We start from the raw sequence: 24,347 nt of genomic DNA, 5'->3' as shown, positions 1-24,347 counted from the left end.
CGCCCAGAGCTGTACAATATGTTGTTTGTTAAGAAATATCACGATACTGGCAATATTGAGAACACTAACTGTAGCTGTGTGTGTAAAATCAGTTTTCTGGAGATTCACAGTGTTTCCTATTGTATGGTCAGCATCCTGAACAATCCTGAACAATCCTGACCATTCCTGACCATTCCTGACCATTCCTGACCAATCCTGACCATTCCTGACCATTCCTGACCATTCCTGACCAATCCTGACCATTCCTGACCATTCTGTCTACTCTTTCACTGTGATTTCATGATCCAACAAATGTGAACAAAATCAAGGGAGGTGTATTTTTTAATTCAAACCCATCACAGTAAATCCATCTGATTGGGGGAGAGGTGTTTGAAACAGTTTATTGTTCCCACTGGAATTGCTCTGTGGAGGCGTGGTCTGGAGAGCTTTGCTCCCTACATGAATTTGACGGACCACCAGGGGTCTCCACCCACCAATGCTGGTCGCTGATTGGTCCTGTTTGTCTGAATGGTGGCGCATAAATTCTGGAAAACTCCCATAATAAATAAATAAGCTATTTTGTGGTGCACCCAGTGAATACAGATGTTCAGTCATATTCATTACGCCCAATGCCAAGTGATTAGTTTGTTGCATGAAATCATAACGAGAGTATCACTGCACTGTGAAGGTGTGTGTACTCTAAAGGCTGCTTTGGAAGTGTGTGTTGTTTTGGAGGCTGTTCTGAGATAGATATCGGCTTGGACAGAAAGACCCTTTAAAGACCGTAAAGACCATGAGTGATATCCAGACATCGCTGGTGCCGCTGTAAGTGCTGCCCTGTGTGTACTCTGGGCCAAGAAAAATGTTAAATTAATCCGGGGGTTTATGAATACAGAGCCAGGGGCTGAGGCTAAAATACACCCTGGGTGCTCATGTGTATCAGTGGTGCTGAAAATCACTTTGGGGAGAAAAGAGAGAGAGAGAGAGAGAGAGAGAGAGAGAGAGAGAGAGAGAGAGAGAGAGAGAGAGAGAGAGAGAGAGAGAAGGAGAGAGAAAGAGAGAACAGAGAAAGAGAGGGGGGAGACACACACACACACACACACAGAGAGAGAGAGAGAGAGAGAGAGAGAGAGAGAGGGACAGAGAGAGAGAGAGAGATGGAGAGACAGAGAGAGAGACAGAGAGAGAGAGAGAGAGAGAGAGAGAGAAAGATGGAGAGAGAGAGATGGAGAGACAGAGAGAGAGACAGAGAGAGAGAGAGAGAGAGAGAGAGAGAGAGAGAGAGAGAGAGAGAGAGAGAGAAAGAAAATGATTAAAAGAACCATTAGTTGCTGATAGACATTCTTTTAATTATAATCTCCTCTGCTGGTAACTTTACACCCATTTAGAGCGAGGGGCTGAGGGTGGGGGGTGTTGCGGCTAAAAGTGCTTTCTCCATTAGCCGCAGAGAGCAGCCTCCATGTCATTACTGCGGAATTAGAGCTGGGTCCCACCCTCCTCTGAATATAACCACCCTGATACAGAGAGAGATTCTGGGTCCCGAGGAAGAGGCGAGGCGTGAGAGGAAGATACGTATAGAAGGGTATTATTGGGTAGTCTTCCGCCTTCCTGCTACAGTCACAGCTTCTACTTTATTGGGGTGACTTCACTAGAGGTTCTACATTGCTGTGGGGAATTCCTTCCTTCCCTCCTTCATTCATTCATTCATTCATTCATCACATAGCTACTCCACCTACCAACATGTAACTTTGGACTGTGGGACAAATTGGAAACACCAGGAGGAAACCCACAGAGACACAGAGAGAACCCACGACAGCGACCTCACAGACAGTGACCCAAAGAGAGACTCGAACCCAGGATCCTGGAGCTGGGTGGCAATGGCACTACATGCCTACTGTATATAAACTTGACATGATGCTCCAAGACTGCCAGGACTCCAAACCTGTTCTCCATGTGTCCCTTGTTCTCCTTATCTACATACTGGGCCTATAGAGCATAAGCTAATCCTCAGGAATCATAAACAGGAGGTTATGGCCATTTCGTAGTGATGATAGTGGGCATTTAGTATTAAACAGAACCCATAATGGTGTTCATTTTATGGATATGATCATAATCTCTGGACAGTAATCGTATTTATTGATGGACAGATGTGGCATGTGCAGCGTTGAGGGTATAGTGCCATATGGGGTTACGCCATCTTACCTGGGTGTTCTTGTTATTAATATGACACCTGGTTTGCCCACTCTGAAATCCTGAGTATTGAGATGTAGGTTATGCTCTCAACTCAGTCTCTACTCACTAAATGTTGCTGTGAGGATTTGATGGCATTCAGCCATCAGAGCACTAGTGAAATCAGGATGTGAACAGGTATGATCAATTCTAGTAAGACTTTTTCAATGCTCCTGCGTGCCCCATCACTCCCTCCGTCCAGAGACTGCAATTATAATCTTATGCAGCTTAGTGCTCAGAGATCGATGCCCCTCTTATCAACACTTTGCACTGAACAGCATGACCTTTGGCTCATGTGCTGCTCCTCCAGAGTTTTCCCGTTTGATTTCATGCTTCTCATGCTTTACAAGCTGTGTGCAGATTCAAACTTATTGCCGTCATTAGGTTACTGAGGCTTTAACGTCCCAAACACTGCTTTACTTTCCCCAGTCCCAGGTCCATTACATTTCTGTCATTGATTAAGTTCCAGTAAAAAGAAGTGGGAAAACTGGTGTGTGATGGGAGGAGTCAGGTCAGGTAAAAGCTAACAAGAAAAAAAAAAGTTAAATAAATAAATAAATAAATAAATCAGATCTGAAAATGAATTCAACATTTAAAAAAATATATATTTTTAGATGAAGCAAATTTATGTAAAGGGTTTTTTTTCCTGTGTATGTGTGTGTGTGTGTGTGTGTGTAACATATAAATGTAAGTCAAAATACAAACACCCTCCCAGCTAGTTATTTCAGGGTTAGGGATCATTCATTCATTCATTAATTCATTATCTGCAACCCTTATCCAGTCCAGGGTCACGGTGGGTCCAGAGCATACAGGAAGTGATAGGGATCATGACCGCTGGGGCGGCACGGTGATGCAGCAGGTAGTGTCTCTGTCACACAGCTCCAGGGACCTGAAGGTTGTGAGTTCAAGTCCCGCTCCAGGTGACTGTCTGTGAGGAGTGTGGTGTGTTCTCCCTGTGTCTGTGTGGGTTTGCTCCTGGTGACTGTGTGTGAGGAGTGTGGTGTGTTCTCTCTGTGTCTGCATGGGTTTCCTCCGGGTGACTGTCTGTGAAGAGTGTGGTGTGTTCTCCTTATGTCTGCATGGGTTTCCTCCGGGTGACTGTATGTGAGGAGTGTGGTGTGTTCTCCCTGTGTCTGCGTGGGTTTGCTCTGGGCGACTGTCTGTGAGGAGTGTGGTGTGTTCTCTCTGTGTCTGAGTGGGTTTCCTCCGGGTGACTGTCTGTGAAGAGTGTGGTGTGTTCTCCTTATGTCTGCATGGGTTTCCTCCAGGTGACTGTCTGTGAGGAGTGTGGTGTGTTCTCCCTGTGTCTGCGTGGGTTTGCTCTGGGTGACTGTCTGTGAGGAGTGTGGTGTGTTCTCCCTGTGTCTGCGTGGGTTTGCTCTGGGTGACTGTCTGTGAGGAGTGTGGTGTGTTCTCCCTGTGTCTGCGTGGGTTTGCTCTGGGCGACTGTCTGTGAGGAGTGTGGTGTGTTCTCTCTGTGTCTGAGTGGGTTTCCTCCGGGTGACTGTCTGTGAGGAGTGTGGTGTGTTCTCTCTGTGTCTGAGTGGGTTTCCTCCTGGTGACTGTCTGTGAGGAGTGTGGTGTGTTCTCCTTGTGTCTGCATGGGTTTGCTCTGGGTGACTGTCTGTGAGGAGTGTGGTGTGTTCTCCTTGTGTGTGTCAGTGTATGTGTGTGTGTGTGTGTGTTGCCCTGTGAAGGACTGGTGCCCCAGGTGTGTTCCTGTCATGCGCCCAGTGATTCTGGCTCTGAACCCACTATGACCCTGAACAGGATAAGCACTTACAGACTGAATGAATGAATGAATGAAAATGACTATTGTCATTTTTCATACTACACAACAGTTACCATTTACAATAACAGTCATTTTGTTATTAGCAATCATGAATATAGTGTGTAAATACAATTCTTTTGTTCATTATTTATTCATCTATTGTCTTATTAAATATTTTTTTTTGTTGTTGTTGTTATTGTATATCTTCTTGTGGCACTAAAACTTAAACCTAAATCTAAACCTAACAGCGACACTAACTTGACCCTAAGCTTAACTTTGAAAGTATCACTGATCTCCTAAAGATTAACAACTGCACAGTTTTAAATCCCTAAACCTAACCCTAAACCTAACTGTAAACTCCTGTAATCTCTTTTTTATCTTGTTGTTGGTGCAACTTAGTGACTACAGTATAATGAGAAGCTTATCAGACCTGCAGGTGCTAGTCCTATGTCATTATAAACTGCACTTTTCCATTGGACACATCGGCGCTATCAAATGATGTCAAACTGGAAGCTTTAATTTGTTTAAACATATTTAAACCCACAAGATTGACCCTTAAGCTGTTGATTAAGGCCTTGTCACTCACTTCAACTCGACGCTGGGGGATTCCTCTTGGACCCGTCATTACGGCAGCTGTCGGAGGAAGGAGGGGCGTGGTGAATAAGTGCCATTATCAGAGGAAAACGCTGGAGACTGCGGTAATTATTCCAGGCCAAGAGACACAGGTGTTCACAAAGGCCACATGGCAGCTTGAAAATCAGGGGGACAGAAGTGGCAAGGGGTGGGGGCACACTTACCACACACACACACACACACACACACACACACACACACACGAAACACACACACAGCAAGCACTTGACTAATGGGGCCCCCCAGACCCTTAACAAACTCTCTGTTCTAGTTTCCCACCCCCTATGCCTCATGTGCCTTATGTCCCTTATGTCCCTTATGTCAGGGTATTGTCTTGCGTCTTTCTTTGTCTCGCTCCCTTTTCCTCTTTCCACTGAGGTCCCTTCATCCCCGAAGAAGGATCTGACACAAGGAACTAAAGTGGGCAGTTCGGATGAGCTCAGGTTGGAAACATGCCGACTCATTTGACAATAACATACCGAGTTGAAAAGGGCGATATGATCCTATTACTTCCATTAGTCTCCGTCACCAACTCCCATGCGCTTCATTTGCATCTAATATGGTGGAGTGTTAATTCACCTAACAAGACACCGAGCTTTTAATTAGCCCCGCTGCCATCGCAATATGAACAGACTCCTCCGCCTCATGCCGTCATTAGCGATTATTAACGTGTGTGATTAAACTCAATAATCAAAGCACAGTGTGCAGCACGGACCACGTACTCCAAAGTTCTGCCGGCGCCGAACAATTAGAGTCAACTCCTGTTCTATAAAAATGAGTCAGTGGGCCGTTCGCAAAGGTTTTGTGAAAGTTTAGAGGCATTGTAATTGAAATCCGGAGGCTTGCTCGCTGTGAACAATGAGAGCAATAATGAGACAAAGTCAAATTCGATTTAAGAGAGCTCTTATTTTTCTGCTCTAAAAGTTCAGGCTAACTGAGCGCACTTCATTCAGTATCACCGCCATCTCCGGAGGGATGGAGCTCCATCAGGACGAGCTGGAGCTGGGTGGGTGATGCAGGTGGAATCCTGTGCTGCTTTAGACCTGCTTTAGAGGGCAGTGAGGCGCAGTGATGGGAATGGTGATGACTTTTGGATGAGACGTACAACCGAGTTCCTGGTCATAACAGATCCCAGGCCAGTTCCTAGAAAGTTGTCTGAGCGTTACCGTGATGCTCGGTGATCACCTCTGGCCTCCTGATCATCGGCATCTCATCACTTCCTCTCATCTTCTCTCTACATCACGCTGCAAAATGGCTGCTGTCACATCGTCCAGTCGGATGTTGCACATTGGTCGTGGTTGAGGGGGCTGCTTAATGTCCTGAAAAATGTAAAGCACTCTGGGGTCTAGAACAGCACTGTATGAGTGTAACTATCAATCGTTCATTCATTCATCATCCACTGTCTGTACCTGACCTCACTAGTCCTGCAACAAGTCTATAGCCCTCCCAGAAGAGTAGCCACAGCAAAAGGAGGACAATGTCCTGATGAATACACTCCATTTCTGAGGAAACGTTGGACAGGTAGGAGTCCGAAATCTCTCCATGGGTTGCATGCAACAATACTGTGTGTAGTAGCCGCCATATTATATACTTACTCATTACTCAAACACACAACTCAAATCAAAACTGTGATGTTTAGCCCTCTGGGGTTGAAGAACGCCCCGGCGCATCAAATACGACCATTCACGATGTTTCTATTAATATCTTAGCGATAGCACAGTGCAGAAATACAGTTCAAACACTCTGTGAATGTGCACAAACTGCTCCTTCAATCACGTTATCATGACTGTACGCGACACTGTACATCCCGAGTTACGAGCCTATGTATAAGCCTGAGACACGCCTCCTCTGCCTCTCGCCGTGTCTAACTGGTGGATTCGCTTGTCTTTAAAACTCTGATAAAACTATTTCAATCACCAAAACCATTCATCCACACGAGTAAAGGGATGTTTTCATAAGAATTATAAAGATTTTCTAAAATCAGTTTTAGGATTTTCAGGGTTAGAGACAGATTATCTCTTCATAAAATGCTGTAGGTCACATGGGCCTTTCTTAACGAGAGAGCTGAGATTGTTCTGAACATTTTGATATAAAACATGTGGGCGTTATATTATAATACAAGTACTTTAAAGACGAATTTCAGAAAATTGAGAAAATGTCCTTAGACCCCAAAGGGTTAAACTATTTTGTAGTTTCTTCCAAAACTACTTTTAGTCCTCATTTTTGTAAACAGAACCCTGTTCGTCTGTGACAGTCAGTAGAGGAGCTTGGGTCAGGTTCCAGAAATAGCATCATACTCGCTACATAATGTATATCACAGATATTAAAACTAATAATACTGCACCCGGATAGTAATTAGAGACTAATTGGTCAGGGAAACGTGAACTATGGAGTGTGTAGAGAGACATTTTAGGATTCGGCCTCAGCTCTGTTGTGGCATAGAAACATTTCTCGTTGATCACTGCCATTTTCAGACGAGGAGAACCACTTTATTAAACTTAAAGCTAAATCCAAGCAATGATTTAAGTAAACAGTCGTGATAAATCATCATCCTCCAAGAGTCTGTTCCACCCTCCGAGCACAGGGACAGCGGGATCAAACTGAGACAAATATGGGCTCTCAGTATGGCACCAATGCCAAAAGAAACACGTGAGTGCAGCCCATGGCTATGAAACAAAGTGTTAGCTTCAGGAATGTGGGAAGGCAATAAACTTTTCCTTTTATTTCTTTTCAAATGTACGGATTATTTAGTGGGATTCACTCATCCGTTCACTTCCTGAGAACAACATTTAATTCCATTTCCCACATTTTCCACTGCAGGCACCATGCAGAAACAAAACTGCATCCCTTCAGTGGGAACAGTGGGCAGCTGAGGTGTGAGTGCATGCAAGAAAATGTCTACTTATGACATCACAACAATGATTAATTCAGAACAGCTTGTTTTATTATAGAGGGGTGAACAGGTTTCGAACATTTCACAAGTACAGCTTTCAGAATAACAGCAAATAAGGCTGAAAAACAAGCTGAAAAGCACAGAGAGAGAGAGAGAGAGAGAGGGAGAGAGAGAGAGAGAGAGAGAGAGAGAGTAGGGTCAGGATGTGAACAGCGCTGGGCCCATAGTCTGACAGGACGCAGGCGTTTGACAGGGGTCAACCAGAGGCCAGATGACCTCTTCTCCTGCCAGCACTACTGCTCTTTTTCACTCTCTCGGGATCCACTAACACTTCTCTCTCTCTCTCTCTCTCTCTCTCTCTCTCTCTCACACACACACACACACACACACTTGCTTGCTCTCTCCCCCTCCCCCTACTTTATAGAGTGGAAGATAAAGAATCCAGTTAAATATTTATCTGTGGTCCACACTCTAAAATAAAGGTGCTGCAAAGGATTCTTTGAGCGACGCCAAAGCATGCCCAGTGATTCCGGGTAGACTCCGGACCCACCGTGACCCTGAACTGGACAAGCGCTTCCAGACAATGAATGAATGGATGAATGAACCTTAAGATTGAGAGATACATTCGAGTTCTACATGCATCAACGTAACTCCGCCCCTTTCTCTTCTCTGATCAGCATCTCTCCAATCTGTGCAGCATCTTCCCATTATCGGTGCCGCTTTAATCATCCCATTACTGGGCCCTTTCCCAACAACAGAGAAGGAGCTGTTTACAGTGGCCCTACACTGTACCTAATTTACTGTTCAATGGGGGGTTAATTCAGAATGTGATAAGTAGTCCATTATGTAATTCTCTCTCTCTCTTTCTCTCTCTCCCTCTCTCTCTCTCCCTCTCTCTCTCTCTCTCTCTCTCTCTCTCTCTCTCTCTGTTGTTTCTGTCGATTTTCTCCCATAATAACCTTCTCTCTTCATCAACCCCATGCAGAGCTTGACAAAATAGAGAACCCCACACTCAAAATAAACCATTCAGAAGATGTGCGTATTGGCTCCACCTCCTTAATTGGACCCATTCGAGTTCGCCCTCCTTTAATGAATGGAAGATGAGAGGTAGAGAGCGAGAGAGAGACAGAGAGAGGCAGAGTGAGAGAGAATCGTGATTTAATCAGGAATGGTGGGAGAGAAAGAAAGGATGTAATGATGTGTGCAGATAAACGTGGAGGTTTCCATTAAAGCGAGGGATGTTGCTGCTGAATTTAACCACTGTAGTCAATAAAGAACATTACCAAACGAACCTGGACAATAACAGTCAATAAAGGAAAACAATGATCAATAATTAAACATAGTGGATAATCAAGGACAGTCTTGAACATTACAGGACAATGCTGAGATATATGTATTAAATAATGAAAAATACTATGGACAATGTTGGACAATTGGCCAAAAATGTGGCCAATCATATGCTATACTGGATAATAGAGGACAATGCTGGAAAACACTGGGATGGTTAATAATGGAGAAAGTTTGACAATAATGGACAATCTTGGACAGTAATTGACAAGACAATACAACAATAAAGCTCAATAATGGGAAACAATGGGAAATTCTATATCATAACGGACAATAATGAACAATTATGGATATGTTTATATAATAATGGACAATGCTGAAGAACATTGGACAATTGTATACAATAATGAACAATAACTGAAAAATAAACTGGACATTACTGGTCTTTACTGGACACATTTAGATAATAATACTAATGGAAAAATGTGGGACAGTTGTTTCCCTTTCTTTCCCTTTTCTCTCTACTGTCTCTTTCTCTAGCGTGGCTTCTGTCCCCCATTTCTGTCTGTCCACAGTGTCTCAGCAGTGTCTCAACAGTGTATCATACTTGTCTGTTTCCCTTTCTCTGTTTACTTTCCTATTTTTTTCTCTCACTCTCCCTCTCCACTTTTTTCTGTCCAACTATCTCTCTCTCTCTCTCTCTCTCTCTCTCTCTCTCTCTCTGTGAGTGTGTGTGTGTGTGTGTGTGTGTGTTGGAGATAATTGGGTCCGTGTGGGGAGCAGAGACAGAGAGGAGGTTCAATGCGGATGATGTGAAGCTCCAGTGGCAGTATAAATTATCTCAGGCTGTGACATGACTTTTTAACTCAGACCTCCGTGTAGCTTTGATGAAGTGGTGAAGTGCAGACCTCAGAGTGTGACACTCGAAGAGTTAAAACTAAATGTGGGGACCACCCAAATCCTAGTGGAACTTCTTGGTTTAATGTTCTACCACAGACTGGTTTCATCATCTCAATAGGTTCCTCACTCCAGGGCACTAAAGCCACGCCCTCTTACAGTATGATTGGCTATTAAAGCAGACTTACGCGCTAGAGTGCTTAAGCCACGCCCTCTTGCTCAATCCAGATCCACCTTCTAGAGGACTCCACCCACCCCGCCCCATTTGTTGATACTACTATTAAATTCAGATTATAAAACGTTAAAGCCCCGCCTCCTGAGTCACGATTGGCTGTTAGTTCTTGCACAGAATCATTTTGATTTTCTGGAAGGTTAAAGCCACGCCTCCTGCGCTATGATTGGTTCGTAGTAGTTCAGACGCACTCTGACTTTCTAGCCCCGAGGGCGTGGCTTTGGCGTGCTAGAACGTCCAATCGCTTGTGATCATGAACTAATTATCCAGTCCCAGGGATACTAGGCGTGGCCTTTTGGACGGTAACAAACCCCTCCCTCTTCCCTCCTCCAATCGCCCTCCGCTCCGTTCCAGTAAATCTGTGAGTCCGTTCCCCGGGTCTTCTCTGCAGCCTCCTCCCTTTCTGTTTTTTTTTTTTTTTTTTAGGATCAATGAATCGGCGCTCACTCCGCGCGCGCGCTCCTCCATCCCGAGCCGCAGAGTGAAGCAGCAGAGGCGCGCGCAAAGTCTCGGCACGCGTATTGTGCTTTTTTTAATTCTGTTTTTTTATTTTTTATTTTTTGCAGGTTTGAGGGTCTTTTACTGCTGTTTTTCCTTGCTCCTCGCGCGCTGCGCTTTACCGGGGACCGTGCACGGAGAATGGATGCATTTACGTACCCGTGAAGAGCTGAAGCGTTTTTTTTTCATATTCTGTGGCGTCTCGCCCTGGGTGTGTGTGAGTGTGTGTATGTGTGTGTGTGTGCATGTGTGTGTGTGTGTGTGCGCGCGCGCGTGTGTGCCTTCCACCCTTTCTGCCGGGAGTTGATGCGCTGAGGACTCCGCCGCGCGCTGCTGCTGCTGGCGTCCAGTGCCCGGTTTAAGGACCCGGTGTGTTTGAGACCCGCTATGGCGCGCGCCGGTGCGATGCGGAGCTACGCGCGCGTCGCCCTCTGGCTTTGCATCGTGCTCGAGAGCTCCGGAGCGCACGGTGAGTGACGGAGAGATGCTCTTGTCTGCACGCGCTGACGCTCATTTGCATGCCTTGTGGGCAGCGGATTTGCATAGGGTTGCGCCTGCAAAAGTTTGGGCACGTCCTGTCAAAGACCTGATATGGGATTTTGGGGGCGATTTTTTTTTTTACAGTGAGCCGAGCACATCCTCCGCAGAGAACACAGTTCTGTGGGGGTTTCTGCTGAGTGCAACCTGCTGGGACACCGTCATCTGTGCCTCCACTATGGCGTGGTTATATGTTCAATTCTGTGCCGAGCAACAATGTTAATGTAAGCAAATCAACACAAACTGGAAACTCGGACAGATGCCACGCGCAGCTGCATTTCCACACGTTCAGTATTTGGGTTTCCACTCTATTTCTGACCAGGCGTGCCCAAACTTTTGCCTACAACCCCCTGCGGAACCGTATGCTCGCTTCAGTGAAAAACCTGTTGTTCACGGTTCTTCAAAAATGGCTCTCTGTTCTTTGATAGCGTTCACTGAGGGTTCTTTAGTCCAGCTGATGGCTCTAGTTAGAACCACGCGTGCTCGTGTCAGCAGAGACGGTCCATTCCTTGATGAAAACTGACGGAGAATGTGTTAATATGGTTCTATGTAGCACCTTTTTTAGCACCAACGGAAAATAAATAAATAAATGGTTCTCCTACTGTGGCAAAGTTTGGCTTGTTACAACAGTAGAACCATTTTTATTGCTACAGAACCATACACAAAAACATTCTCAATATATCTGGGCCCCTTTCACCATGCAGCTGGTTGGTGGTTCTGAACACTAAAGAACCCTTAAAGAACACTCTGTTTAAGGGTGTAGGCTGTAGCACCAGAATGGGTTCCACTAGTCGAGGAACCCTTTTTTTTCTTCTTTTGTTCCACACAGAGCTGTGTTCTCTGTTGGCTTCACACATAAAAGATTGGGGTTAGTTAGGACTAGGGCTATAGCCTTTGGGTTAAGATTAGGATCAGGGTTAGGGTTTGGTTGAGGGGTAGATTGTGGTTTGGGGTTAAGTTTAGGGTTAGGTTTATGCTTAGACTGATGGCTTGTGTTAGGCATTGGGTTTGGTATTGGTTTCTGGGTTCAGGTTTAGGCTCTGGGTTGTGGTGAGTGGTGTTGTAGCCGTGTGCGTGTTTCCTGCTTTATCTGCCCCCAGAAACGTGACGCTTACACACTTTGCTGTGCCACTGAGTTGGCTTTCAGTCGCACTGGAGACCGCCGCAGTGTCTCTGAGCTGACTGCTCTTATCCAGGAGTGTGTTCTTCTGCTGTAGATTGGAGCTCCTTTGTGGTGATGAGGGGCTTGTTTCTTTTGTTTATTATTTATTTTAAAGAATGGTTCTTAAGTTAAAGCAGGAAAGGTTTTTAATGTCAAAGCTTTTCTTCTACTGCATTTTTATATTAGCAATTACAGGGGTCCAAGCATTTAAGGGGGGTGAATGGTTTATTTCTTAATTTATCATTTCATTTCACTTTCATTTAGAATTTATTTTATTAATATTGTTGTATGTTGTTTTATATATTTGTTTTCATATACATTTCCACCTTAAGATTCATTATCATGTGCTGATGTTGGTGGGTATTTTGGGTTTTACTTTATATGTCTTCATTAGTCTTGTTGTAATTAGGGGTCCAAGCCCCTGATATGTTCTTGTTATTTAGCTATTATTATTATTATTATTATTATTATTATTATTATTATTATTATTATTATTGAATTCATCAATTTATACACATTTTACCATTTTATTCCCAAAATTTAACCTTAAATTCAAGTCTTTCTTGAGTGCTGATAAAACACATTGCTCTAACTCCAATCACCAGAGAAAGAAAGCCCCTTAAAAGATGATCAGCACTCAGTTAAGATCAATATGAATAAACATTAATGATGTATAATTCTACTGAAGTGAGTGTGAATCTCTGTGCTGCTTACTGCTGCTCAGTTTCTTTGCCCTGGTCTGTGATATTTGTTATTCAGCTGTTGTTTATAGTGTACTGAACTGTCAAGTCCAATCAGACCTGGGAATGTGATGTGCAGCTGCTTTTTTGACTTTTTAACGACTATTTATTGTGTATTGATCACAACACAGTACCAGGACTGGTCACTCCACTGGTCAAAGCTGAGATGAACTGTGTCATTGAATGGGAGTCATGTTCTGCCAGTAAGACTGATCATATCTACTTTGTTGGATTATTCTGGTCATTATTACTCCTGGTCCTATATGAGAAATAAACAACAACAGCAACACAACATCAGTGGTGGTCTTTAGAGCCCTTTACTGGGGTCTGGGTGGGTTTCTAGAGTTTCTGATCTACTTTGGAATTGATTTATATTTATATTGGTAACTGTTAGACTCTCTCTCTCTCTCTCTCTCTCTCTCTCTCTCTCTCTCTCTCTCTCTCTCCCTTTATGCTGTCTGGCATGTGTTCCCCACTGCTCTCCAACAGGGGGCGCTCTGAGAGCCCACAGTGAGAGCTGCCCACTCAGCCTCCACAGCATCAGCACTCTCTCTCTCTCTCTCTCTCTCTCTCTCTCTCTCTCTCTCTCTCTCTCTCTCTGTTCATTCCATTGCTGTGCTGACCACTGACTCTCCACAGACACACATTTTATACTCACTCTCAGACCAAAACCTCGTATATCCATAGTGGTCTCTGTTCGGATGATAAAAAACCCTCTCAGCACAATGTAAGAAAAGAAACTGAGATTTTTTTTTAAAATTCTAAATGAAATATAAAATGGAGATGCAAGGTTTGTTGCAGTGATGGTCATATTGGACAAACACTGACCACACTGGTGTATGGGCTGGTAATGACTGATTATTGGGCAGACCACTGGTCAGGCAAGATGTCCCTGATGAGATGGTCAATGTTTTCTGGTCTCTGTTGTTAGCCAACATTTGTCCTTTCCCAATGTTTCTTTCTTTGGCTCTTGTTTTCCTCATTTCAGTGTGTCCTGGTCAATTGTGTAGTGGCCAGACATGCAAGGGCTACCTTCTGAATGAGTTTGGAAGCCTTAGGGAAATCACTGGACTCAGAAGCGTTACTATGTGGTGGGGTTACTATTTGGTGGGGTTACTATTTGACAACTAACCATTTCATGCTAAGGAGTTTGACCATTGAATGTTAGTTGGATTATTATTTTCACTATTACGAACACTTAAAAGGTGGTCTTGGGTGGATTTTAATCGGGTGTCTAACCCTAATGGTGCTTTTCTACCACATGGGTCTGGTTCTACATGACTCAACTGGACACAGCTCAGCTCGGATCGCTTAAAGCTTGTCGCTTTTCCATTGCCAGGACTCCCCTGCGAAATGGAGCCGGTGACGTCGTAAAACTCAGTCTCTAACAGGAATCGCTGGCTTTGAAAACCACAACAACAGCAGTGGTAAAGTCAGGCGCTGTTTACTCACTGTGTAATCATGTGTTGTTTTAGTTTTTTGGACTGAACATGGCTCCATGCTCCAATACTCACAGATCAGTTTTACTTGTTGCACGTTCGGCTTTGACTTGAAATTTTCCTTGGCCATCGACCCACTGAGCAAAAAACCTCTTCAAAACACCTCGAGGTAATGTTACGAGCTGTCATTGTGAGTTCGTTGTGAGTCCAGCTTTCTCATTTATAAAAATAAAGGTGAAAGCTGCTGTAGCTTTAGAGATCTTACAAGCGGTGGTTTCTGCTGGATTTTAATCAGCACTGCATTTCGTGGTGATTGACATGGCTTTGGCCAATCAGCAATCTACAGGGATTACACCTCACCGTTTAGTACCTACTCGGCACGGGAACCCAGAGTGAGCTGGGACCGGAAACCTACCCGGTTCTAAAGACCAGGTACCAGATTTGGTCAGTGGAAAAGCAGAAGAGCCGTGCCGAGTCGAGTAGAGTCGTGTAGGTCCCATGCAGTGGAAAAGCGCTATAGCTGTGGTATTAGTCCTTGGTAATTATTGCTTCTGAGTGAAGAAAGCTCTTTTTATTTTCTCTCTCTTTTAACTACCTCTTGGTCCACACCCCAGTGTCCTCTGTTTAAAGGCTCTGGGGGTGTGTGGAGGACAGTGGTCCGTTAGTCTGCTGTAGTTTACTGTGTTGTAATGGAAAGTGTTTTGGGGACACTGCCGACATTGAACCTAATTTAACTCCGTAGTTCATTGCTGTTGAATCCACTGTCCACACTCATCAGCACCGCCTCTGAACTGTGTGTGAGGTTTAGCTCTTTGTCAAAACCAAATATCCCCGGGATAATGGGAAACATGAACATTCTGACACTGTTTTTCCCATGAGCTACTCGCTGCTGTAGCTGATGTAAACATGGCTCAAGATTAGCTTCTGTTCTCTGAGGTGAAGGTTAGCATTGAGTTAGATGCAGGACATGGCAATGACTCTCACAAACAAATTAACAGTGTGTGGGTCCTAATGTCTTCTGGCAATCCTAAACATTGTTTACCTGACCGTGTTAGCTAACAGAAGGCTGACAACTTCTTTTTTCCATACTTTTACGTTTTTGTGATGACAGCTCACTAAAGGTACTATGTCAACGTACCTTCTCCACAAGGAGAGGGGAATATCTGTAATCTATCATTATAGAACTGTGTAAAATAAAGGAACATATACGTGCTGGAGATTAAATGGGGCGTATAAAATCAACACAATTTAAAAATCCACAATAATCATAGAATAAAATACAATTATGTTCTCTAAATAAGGTACAGAAAACTACCCTTGAGGGCTCCACCACAGTGACAGCAAAAGGTGCCACCACAGTGACACAGTGCACAGTTTGAAGAGCACTTCACAGAACATTGGGATGCAGTTTGAGTGGGTAGAGAAATGATTTGAGGAGGAATACTGTGTTACTCTTGATGCTAGTGTTTGTTAGCAGGCGTCATAGCTCCAAGGCTAACTTAATGGAGCTAATTTTGAGAACCAAATTTGTTTTGCTTGTTAGATCAGTGCAAAACTGTAATTGTGTTTTTGTGTAAACTGCTTTTATGTAGCACAGTTGGTGCCTGGTTTGGAACAGTGTACTATTTTAGGATCTACTTGTGGTTCCAAGCGAAATGAGTAAGGATTAAACCATGACCTGTAAACATTGCAGGGCTCTGATTGGCCAGATTCTGTGTGACAAAATGCAGACATTCAGCACAAATAAAGCATTTTAAAAATCTCCAGCTACAGCAGAGCTCACGTTTGTTTTTATCGGACTCACGACGGCAGCTCGTAAAATTACGCTGTGGTCAAACGCTCCTTGGATCGGTGGCTGACGAAAGAATCCAGTGAGAGCTGGACGCTGCAACAAAGAAGGAACAAACTCTACTGCTCTGTCTGAGCTGATGACAGAGCTCTGTTCAGTCCCAAACAACAACAACAACAACAACAACAACAACATGCCAGTACACAATGAGTAAACAATGCTTATCACCACCAATGTTGGGGTTTCTGAAACCAGTGATGCCCATTACAGACTGTGTTTTAATAATATATAATTAATATAATTAATATAATAATAATGCATTTTATGTTGTTTTGTGATGTCACCAGCTACATTTTGGCGAGGGAGCTGTGGCAGTGGAAAACAAAATGTTGACAAGAATTGAATAGAGTTGAGTAGGTGCCATGAGCGTTGAGTAGGTGCCTGGACCCTGAAACCTGATGCTATTCTTGCTGCTTGAAACTCTAATTATAGCTCTACTGTTAGCGGTCAGTGCCAGCCATAAACACACACAGGTAACACTGCAACACTTCAGAGGATTAATTAGTGTCTCAATGTTTCTCTCTCACACACTGTGTTCCTCTCGAGATCTCTCAGTCAGGCACCCGCATTGGGTTTCTTATTGAGGCTTATGTCTGTAATCATCTTTCAGTGGAAACCTTGCCTCCAAGGTTGGGGCTGGGACATGGTGGAGGGGTGAAAAGGTGGTGGGGTGTCTGTGGGCAGGGGGGGCTGGGGTATCTGCTGAAAAAAACAACAACTTGGCTCCCATGCGGTTGCATTTTTCAAACGACTGTATTATGGAAATTAATTGGAACATTTCTCGTTTTATTAGTTTTGATGGATTGCATTTCACCACGGATTACTCCTGGCTCGAGATCATATTCATAAGGAACGTCGTGCCTCCCTGCTTCCACTTACAATAAACTGGACTCTTGTTTCTTAATATCAAATGCAAGTTCCACCTGCCTTTATTTATTTATTTATTTATTCATTATATTTTAATTTCATGTTAGGTGACCAAGAGTTGTCTCTGTTGCTTTGAATATCAACAGGGCAATTAGCCTTTGGAACATGTCTTAGACTTGCTGTTTTCTGATTGGAGGGTTGCGTTAGAGGGTCATTTCACACTTGGGCCATTTCCACTTTTCCAATAATTTGGGCATCTTCACAGATCTTCACAGTTCTGCTGCTCAGAGATTATACAAGTTATAAAGGCGAAAGTAGCTATATTCACTAACTAAAAGAGGGGTTTACAAACTTCTTGACAAATTGCATAGTGCTCTTCTGATTGGAGGATTCCATTCTTGAGGGAAATTAAAGGTCCAGGCTGTGGTTACACAAACAGCTTTTCCTGCTTGTTTTACTTCAGCATTTTCATGAAAGATTCATCTGTTTACATCCTCTATGATTGAGTTTTATGCCTGCTGTGTCACAACCAAGGGTTTCTCATTACAATCAGTGCTGCACATCATAAGAGTGTTGAATAAAAGCCATTTTCACCATCCCGCAGTGCTTACATCCTAGACGTCCATGTGTCCAGAGAGGCCCCTGTGACTGTATTCAAACTAGCAGACATTAATAGTCCCAACATATTTTCAGAATCAAAGCCCAATCATAGTTATTTTACAGTTTTGTAATCCTACAAAGTCAGCCTCTTTCGAATTGACTCCTGTTTTGACTTATTTTGAAGGCTGTCTATGTAGCGACGTCATAGCACATGAACAGACACTGAATAATTCATTCAGAAATGGACATTTTGGGTCAAAGTTATTCATAAAGAACAGCTGTGGCTTAAAGTTTAGAGAAAAGGATTGGGACAAAAGGTTCCCTGGTTTGATTCTCTTGACAGGCACAAAAACTGAGGGCAGTGGGGATGAAGAAACATGGGGCATCTTAACCCCAACTGCTCCCTGGCACTGGGATGGCTGTGTGATGTGCTAGTGGTTGTAAAAGGAATTGCAGGTGCTGTTTATCACATATACATTTAGTATTTTTTTCTTTACAAATATGGGGGATGACAATGACTAAGTTCTCAAAAGAAACTGGCTGCAGTGGGCTCCAGGTGAGATGTGTGCAAACCTCTTCTTTAGGTTTACTGCCAGTGTCAGTATTCCCAATAACATGAGAAACCTTAAGGTAATCATAATAAGAGATGCCTATAATTGTCTGGAATGGAGTGGACAGATGGAATTGGACTGTATGCTAAAGGCCAGAGGTTCTGTCGTCAAGGGCAACCATGAGAGGTGTCAGTAATGACTCTCAGCTACACTTGACAAGGCATCAGCCGTTTCTTGGACTGAAGCGAACCAATTATTTTCAGCTTGCTGTATTTTTTTACTTAATGGCTTTTTGGATGCTAGCCATTGAAATGGATTTTGAAACCACTCTGACTCATATCAACATTTATCCCAAAGTAATTAAGCTTAGAGGAGTTGAGGATATACCTGAAAGTGCCTTCTTTGATGGAGGTTTGAATCAAGTTTGGCATTTCTTAGTGCATTTGCATATCGATTTTGCAGGGCATATTTATTGACCCCATGTAAATCTTTTTAAAAAGCTTTTATACATCTCTTAACTGATGCCAGTTTAACTGTAGTATATTCTATTTTTACCAGCTGTAATGTCTGCCATTGATAATGCACCACTTAGAAGGAAAGGCCATTGCCATTCATCGGGAACTGAGCTGCCTGTGAAGAAGAAGGAAAAAAAAAATTCAGAATATTAAGTCTTTTGAGTGTAATTAGCATAAAATATTTCAAATAAGTGGGCTTCCGCTGCATCTAATCAGGCTCGTGAATGACAAAATATGCCCCTTGTCTGAATGTCTAGCCTTTCATTAGTGGCTAGAATCCAGCGTCCACCCTCAACCCCCACCCTGTCCACTGTGATTGGAGCATCCACCTGATTGGACGATGGAACCAGAAAGGCTTGTTCATTGCTAATCACTGTAAGTGGTCATAAATTTAGCAGCTGACGTCTCAGTCTTTGAGGAAGAACGTCCAACTCGAGGTCAGCTCTCATAAATCCAGTGCCCACTGCAAGGTGACGTGGCCGTTCTTGGGTCACAGCACCGGAACTGGCTGGGAAATAGTTATTTGTGGCACCTGTGTCTTCTTATTAGATATTCAGAAGGGATGGAGTGGGTCAGAAAAGTAGTAGGCTTTGCCATAGCATGTGTCCTAGCATGTGTCTAGTGCTCAATGCTCATGCAAATGGAACCAAACCAAACTGTGGCTTGGCTAAATTGTTTTTATTGATACCACATTAGCACTGGTTTTGTAATGGAATGTGGTAACTTGGCATAGTAATAGCAGGTAATGTAGCTTAGCATAAACCAATAGTTTCAAAGCTCAAGGGCATAGGTCCATGTATAACTGCAGGTAAATACAATAAAGGGTTCTCATAGAAATAGGAAACAAGTTAAAGACAAATGATCATGTAGTTCATGGAAATGTGCAGGATTAAAAGCTAGCAGATGGATGGAAGAATTTCCAGTAGAGCTTGGAAGATGGAGATAAATCTGGGGATTTGGACTAATTTGGGAATGTCTTTCGTTGCCAAGTATATGTTTATTTGCATATTCATCTTCTTTACCCACAATCTGAAGCTCAGCTTGTTTTTGTGAAAATGAGGAGGAGGTGGTCAAAGTTAGGGATGGGCCAATAGTGATAGGGGTAAATTTAAGCATCTGAAGATAACTGTCATGGGGAATCAATGGGAACCACCCCCCCAAGACTTTGAGGAAATGTAAAGGAAACTCAAAGGTGAGGGGAAACTGAAATGTGAATGAGCAGGGCAGCCTTGGCCTTAACTGAGTGCATGCCTTGTACCCTGTTTGGAAACTGAATGTGCAATCTCAAGATACAAACATCAACCAGAAGTATAAGTTGATGGTTATCTCATTCACTTGCTTAAGGGCAAGGCCAACCTCTTCTTCCAGGCATTTTCCTTTGCCAAGCGAGTCTTGAAATGCATATTTTGTTGGTGTCTGGGAGTCAGGATCTGTGTAAACCCCAGCTGAACACTGGCTCCCCTCCAAAGCAATAACAATACCTGTATGATTCATTGGTGAAAAATACTAAAGTGTAAAAGGATTCCTCATAATTGAAGTGCTTTCCTTGTACAAAAAGGTAAGCTATCATTCCAAAAGTAGCTCACAGGAAGATATACTTAATTAATATAATAACATGATACATTTATATGCCATTTCAGGCTAGATTTGTTATGGGATTGGATCAAATTTTATGTCTTCATTTTGAAACTAACTGTATTATTTTCAGTTTTACACAAGCACCATCTCTAGTTGAAATCCCCTTGAATAGATGATGAAATTAGAGACCAAGTAGTTTGGTAGAGGATGACTGTGGTTCTTTAATAGAGAGCAAACTGGTGGACTGGCAGGAAGGTGAAGAGGACACGCTCTACATGGATTCTTTGGTCATAACACAAAGAATGATCTTTTGTTAACAAGACAGACTTTCTTCTAGTTATCCATAGTTCAAGCTCTAATCCTACAGATCAGTGCTTCTAGGCAGTTGTAGAGCATGACCTACTGTAATCAGGACAATGATACCATGATAGTAGTGCATGGCCTACTTTCACTGCTTAGACCATTGTGTCTCAAATATGGCTTTACTCAGCTGTAGTGAATGGTTCAGGCTTTTTCAAGTCGTTGACCACATTTTTGCTTCTCCTAATTCACTGCAATTAGCACTGCTATGCTCAGGGGAGGTTCAGTAACTAAATAATATGTGGTGGTCATACAGTGGTCTATTTTCATATTTGGATGACGTAGACTGGTATTAACTTATGAGTAAAAGATGGGTTACAGTCTGAATTGGAAATCTACAACTTGGTAAAATTGTAAAATTGCCAATCAGTGTTGCAATGTTAGATGGCAACTGGATTACCCTGGAATTAGTAAGTGCCAATTGAAGAGGGCAGCAAATAAATTTATTTATTATACATTTACAGATATACATATGAGGTAAACAATGTATTATTACATATGTATAAATACATAAGAGATGATACATTGAGCTGTATGACCATAATCTGTCCTACTGTCATCAGGAGGTTGTTGTGGCCTAATGGAAGTGAGTTTGGAAAGTCTCTGGTTTGATCCCCTTGTCATGCAGGAAACATTGGGACAGGTTTGCCATTTCCTCCCTCAACTTCCATGACTGTGACAACCGAAATTGTCTTCCCTCTGGTTGGGTTGGGTGTGTTTGTGTGGTCAAATGTGGTCGCATAGTTTTGTAGTACATTGTGAACTAACGTGTGTCATCATTTGTACCATCCCATTTGTCATTACGTTATTAATGTGTAGCTATAGACTTTTTTTTACATACCTATTACATCAACTATACCTAAAAATACCTGTCCCAGATAAACAGTGTAAGTGTGTGACGTAGGAGCTTGGTGGGAGAATGCCATGGAGCAGCATCGTTGATTGCTAACAGCCCTTAGCAATGCTAACCCAAACATCAAAGCCAGGCTTCTCTGTGCAGCTAATGCTGTTTGACGTTTGTCAAAACAGGCTCAGAGGGAAACGAGAGCCAGGTCCCAGCAAAGATCTAAGCAGAGCATCATCAAACTGCCTTGACATGTCCATAGGCACTGCTGCTTTGCTTCCTATTAGCTCAAATTAGTGGCACATCTCAAAATGGCCCAGAGAGCAGCAGGGCTAATTGAGAGCGACAGAGGGAGTGCTGCTCATTTGCGGTGGCCAAGACGAACTTTTGGGGCGGATAAATACATGTGCCAGTTCTCTTTGAAGTTTGCTGAAATCTGACCCTGCACCAAGGTTAATTGAAGCGCTGCAAATCCAGTCGGTTAGCAGTGCCTGGCTCTTTTTTAGGGGGCATCAAATTAGCCACAGTTCTGTTCGGAGAGTGTTGAGAGGGTGTCGGGGAAAGGAGGTAGCAAGACACTCCCTGTAAAATGGGCTCAAGTGGATTCAGAGATGTAGCAAACAACCTGTGATGAATACCTGCTGAAATCCTTTGACTTTCAGGGCTTTAGCCACAGGTGCTTCCTCAAAGAAAAGAGAATGAGGATGAAAAGCGGGAGTAGAGGACTGGAGAAGTGGCAGTTTGAGTTTCATAACTACAGGTTGAGGGCGGCACGGTGGCACAGCAGGTTGTGGGTTCAATTCCCGCTCCGGGTGACTGTCTGTGAGGAGTTGGTGTGTTCTCCCTGTGTCTGCGTGGGTTTCCTCCAGGTGCTCCGGTTTCCTCCCACAGTCCAAAAACACACGGTAGTAGGTGGATTGCCGACTCAAAAGTGTCCGTAGGTGTGAGTGTGTGAGTGAATGTGTGTGTGTGTGTGTTGCCCTGTGAAGGACTGGCGCCCCCTCCAGGGTGTATTCCTGCCTTGCGCCCAATGATTCCAGGTAGGCTCTGGACCCACCGTGGACCCTGAACTGGATAAGCGGTTACAGATAATGAATGAATGAATGAACTACATGCTGAGCTCCATTTTTGGATCAGAGTCAACTGTATTTGAGGTGCTGTTAAAAAAAAAAACAGTAATGTATCAGCTGTGTTCAAACTTAAATGTTTGTCCCTAAACTCAGCATCTTTATAAATATTCACTCATTTCAAATTTGATGCCTGTACCTTATTCTGTAAACATTACATTGTTAATTTATTTTTTTTAAATCAAAGGTTTGCATATCATTTAATGATCTGCATTGAAATATATAATTTGAATATTAATACATGTTATTTAAATTTCATATCTGTATGTAGATTACATTTTTTTTAGTGTAGGACAGAAACATATTTCCCTTCTTTGTGGAATTTGAAAACACCAATTTTCCAGGTGTGAAAACAGATAGTTTTGCTGCTTTATTGCTGTATTTTGCTCCAGAGCTTTGAGTACTGGCCCTGAAATGGTTGTGCTCAAGGGGTCCTGAGGTTGTTGATTCCATCCCCCGACTCACAGACCTGCACAAGATGAAATGGTTACGGAAAATGAATGAATGAATGAATGAATTGATGTGTGATGTTAAAATACATACAAATCCCAGCAAATACTTTCACGGCTGGATTATTTTCTTATTATTATTTTCTGCTGTAGTGTATACTGTGGTGTAGTAAAAAGTTCTCATACATTTTTTTGTAATGTAGATCTGTAAAAATCAAACATTCTCCTGCTACTTTGTTATTTTATGGTAACTGTTGTATAGTATTACAAATGATAATTGTTGTTTTATATGAAACAAAACAAAACTAAAATTAAGTTTTTATACGCTATGTTCACAATCACTATCATCAAAACGATCCGTTTTAAATAATCTAAACCAAAACCCTCGCCTACTCCTGGACACAATATTATCCCCAGTGATGGAGCTCATAACAAATGCAGTAATTAATAAATCCTTCTTTCTCTCCATTTTCAAATTATATCATTTTTAAATTATTTTCCATTTAACAAAATGGCAACTGTCATATTTAATATTACTCAACAGGTACCATAAAATGGCATAATAGCAGGATAATTTTTGAATTTTTAATTACAGTTATACATTACACACCGTTTAAAAAATGTCAAACTTATTTGTACACACAATATTTTTTGGTAAAATCTGCCATTTTCTAGCCATCCTCACATTTTTCTAGATGTTTTCCATCATATCCACAACTGAAGATGTTTTTAGAGTGTTTCAAAATGTCTACAGTCTAAAAAATAAAATAATGCCATCTTTCTGGAATTGAGTTACAGACCCATGGTTACCTGCTGGAAACCTTAGCTAGGACTTGGGATCACCACTAATCACACCTTTTACTTGCTCTCTTCACCCATACACCCTATGAAGTGTGAGCTCTGTCCGCACCGACACAGCTTCAGGATTTCCCTGTGGGTTTTCCGTTTTCCAGCGCTTCATAACAGCGTCTATTATTCCTTCCCTAGAAGAGAGTTTGGGCCTTTACCTGCTGATCAAATGGAGCCAGGCATCACACCGCACACTCGCTGTGTCTTTATTGTGCTGAGTATCAAACACCTGTCGTCGGAAGCCTTTTGAAATCAGACCTGTCTTGTCTTTCTGCCGTTTCTTGTTGTGACAGTTTGCAGTGAATGATGAAGAGATGCAAAACAGTCTGAAAGAGACTGAATGGGATTATACATGTCGTCTACACAACACACATCTGAGGAGATTTGCTATTTAGTGTGTGTGTGTGTGTGTGTATGTGTGTTAAGACTTGAGTCTCTGATTGTGATGAGTGTGGACTGTT

General features: G+C 42.8%; 1 protein-coding gene across 1 annotated transcript in view; it reads left to right on the top strand.

Annotated features, from left to right (window-relative positions):
* The first annotated feature begins 10,794 nt into the window (after positions 1-10,794).
* dcc (DCC netrin 1 receptor) overlaps positions 10,795-24,347 on the top strand; it is a 276,917-nt gene continuing 263,364 nt past the window's right edge. Inside the window, exon 1 of the mRNA XM_066659309.1 lies at positions 10,795-10,888. Within this exon, the coding sequence (XP_066515406.1) occupies positions 10,807-10,888 (82 nt within the window). The 5' untranslated portion in view covers positions 10,795-10,806. The remainder of the gene's footprint in view (positions 10,889-24,347) is intronic.

The sequence above is a fragment of the Hoplias malabaricus genome, chromosome 2 (assembly GCF_029633855.1).
Source record: "Hoplias malabaricus isolate fHopMal1 chromosome 2, fHopMal1.hap1, whole genome shotgun sequence".
NCBI classification, from domain to species: Eukaryota; Metazoa; Chordata; class Actinopteri; order Characiformes; family Erythrinidae; genus Hoplias; species Hoplias malabaricus.
This window is presented reverse-complemented; position numbering and strand designations above follow the sequence as displayed.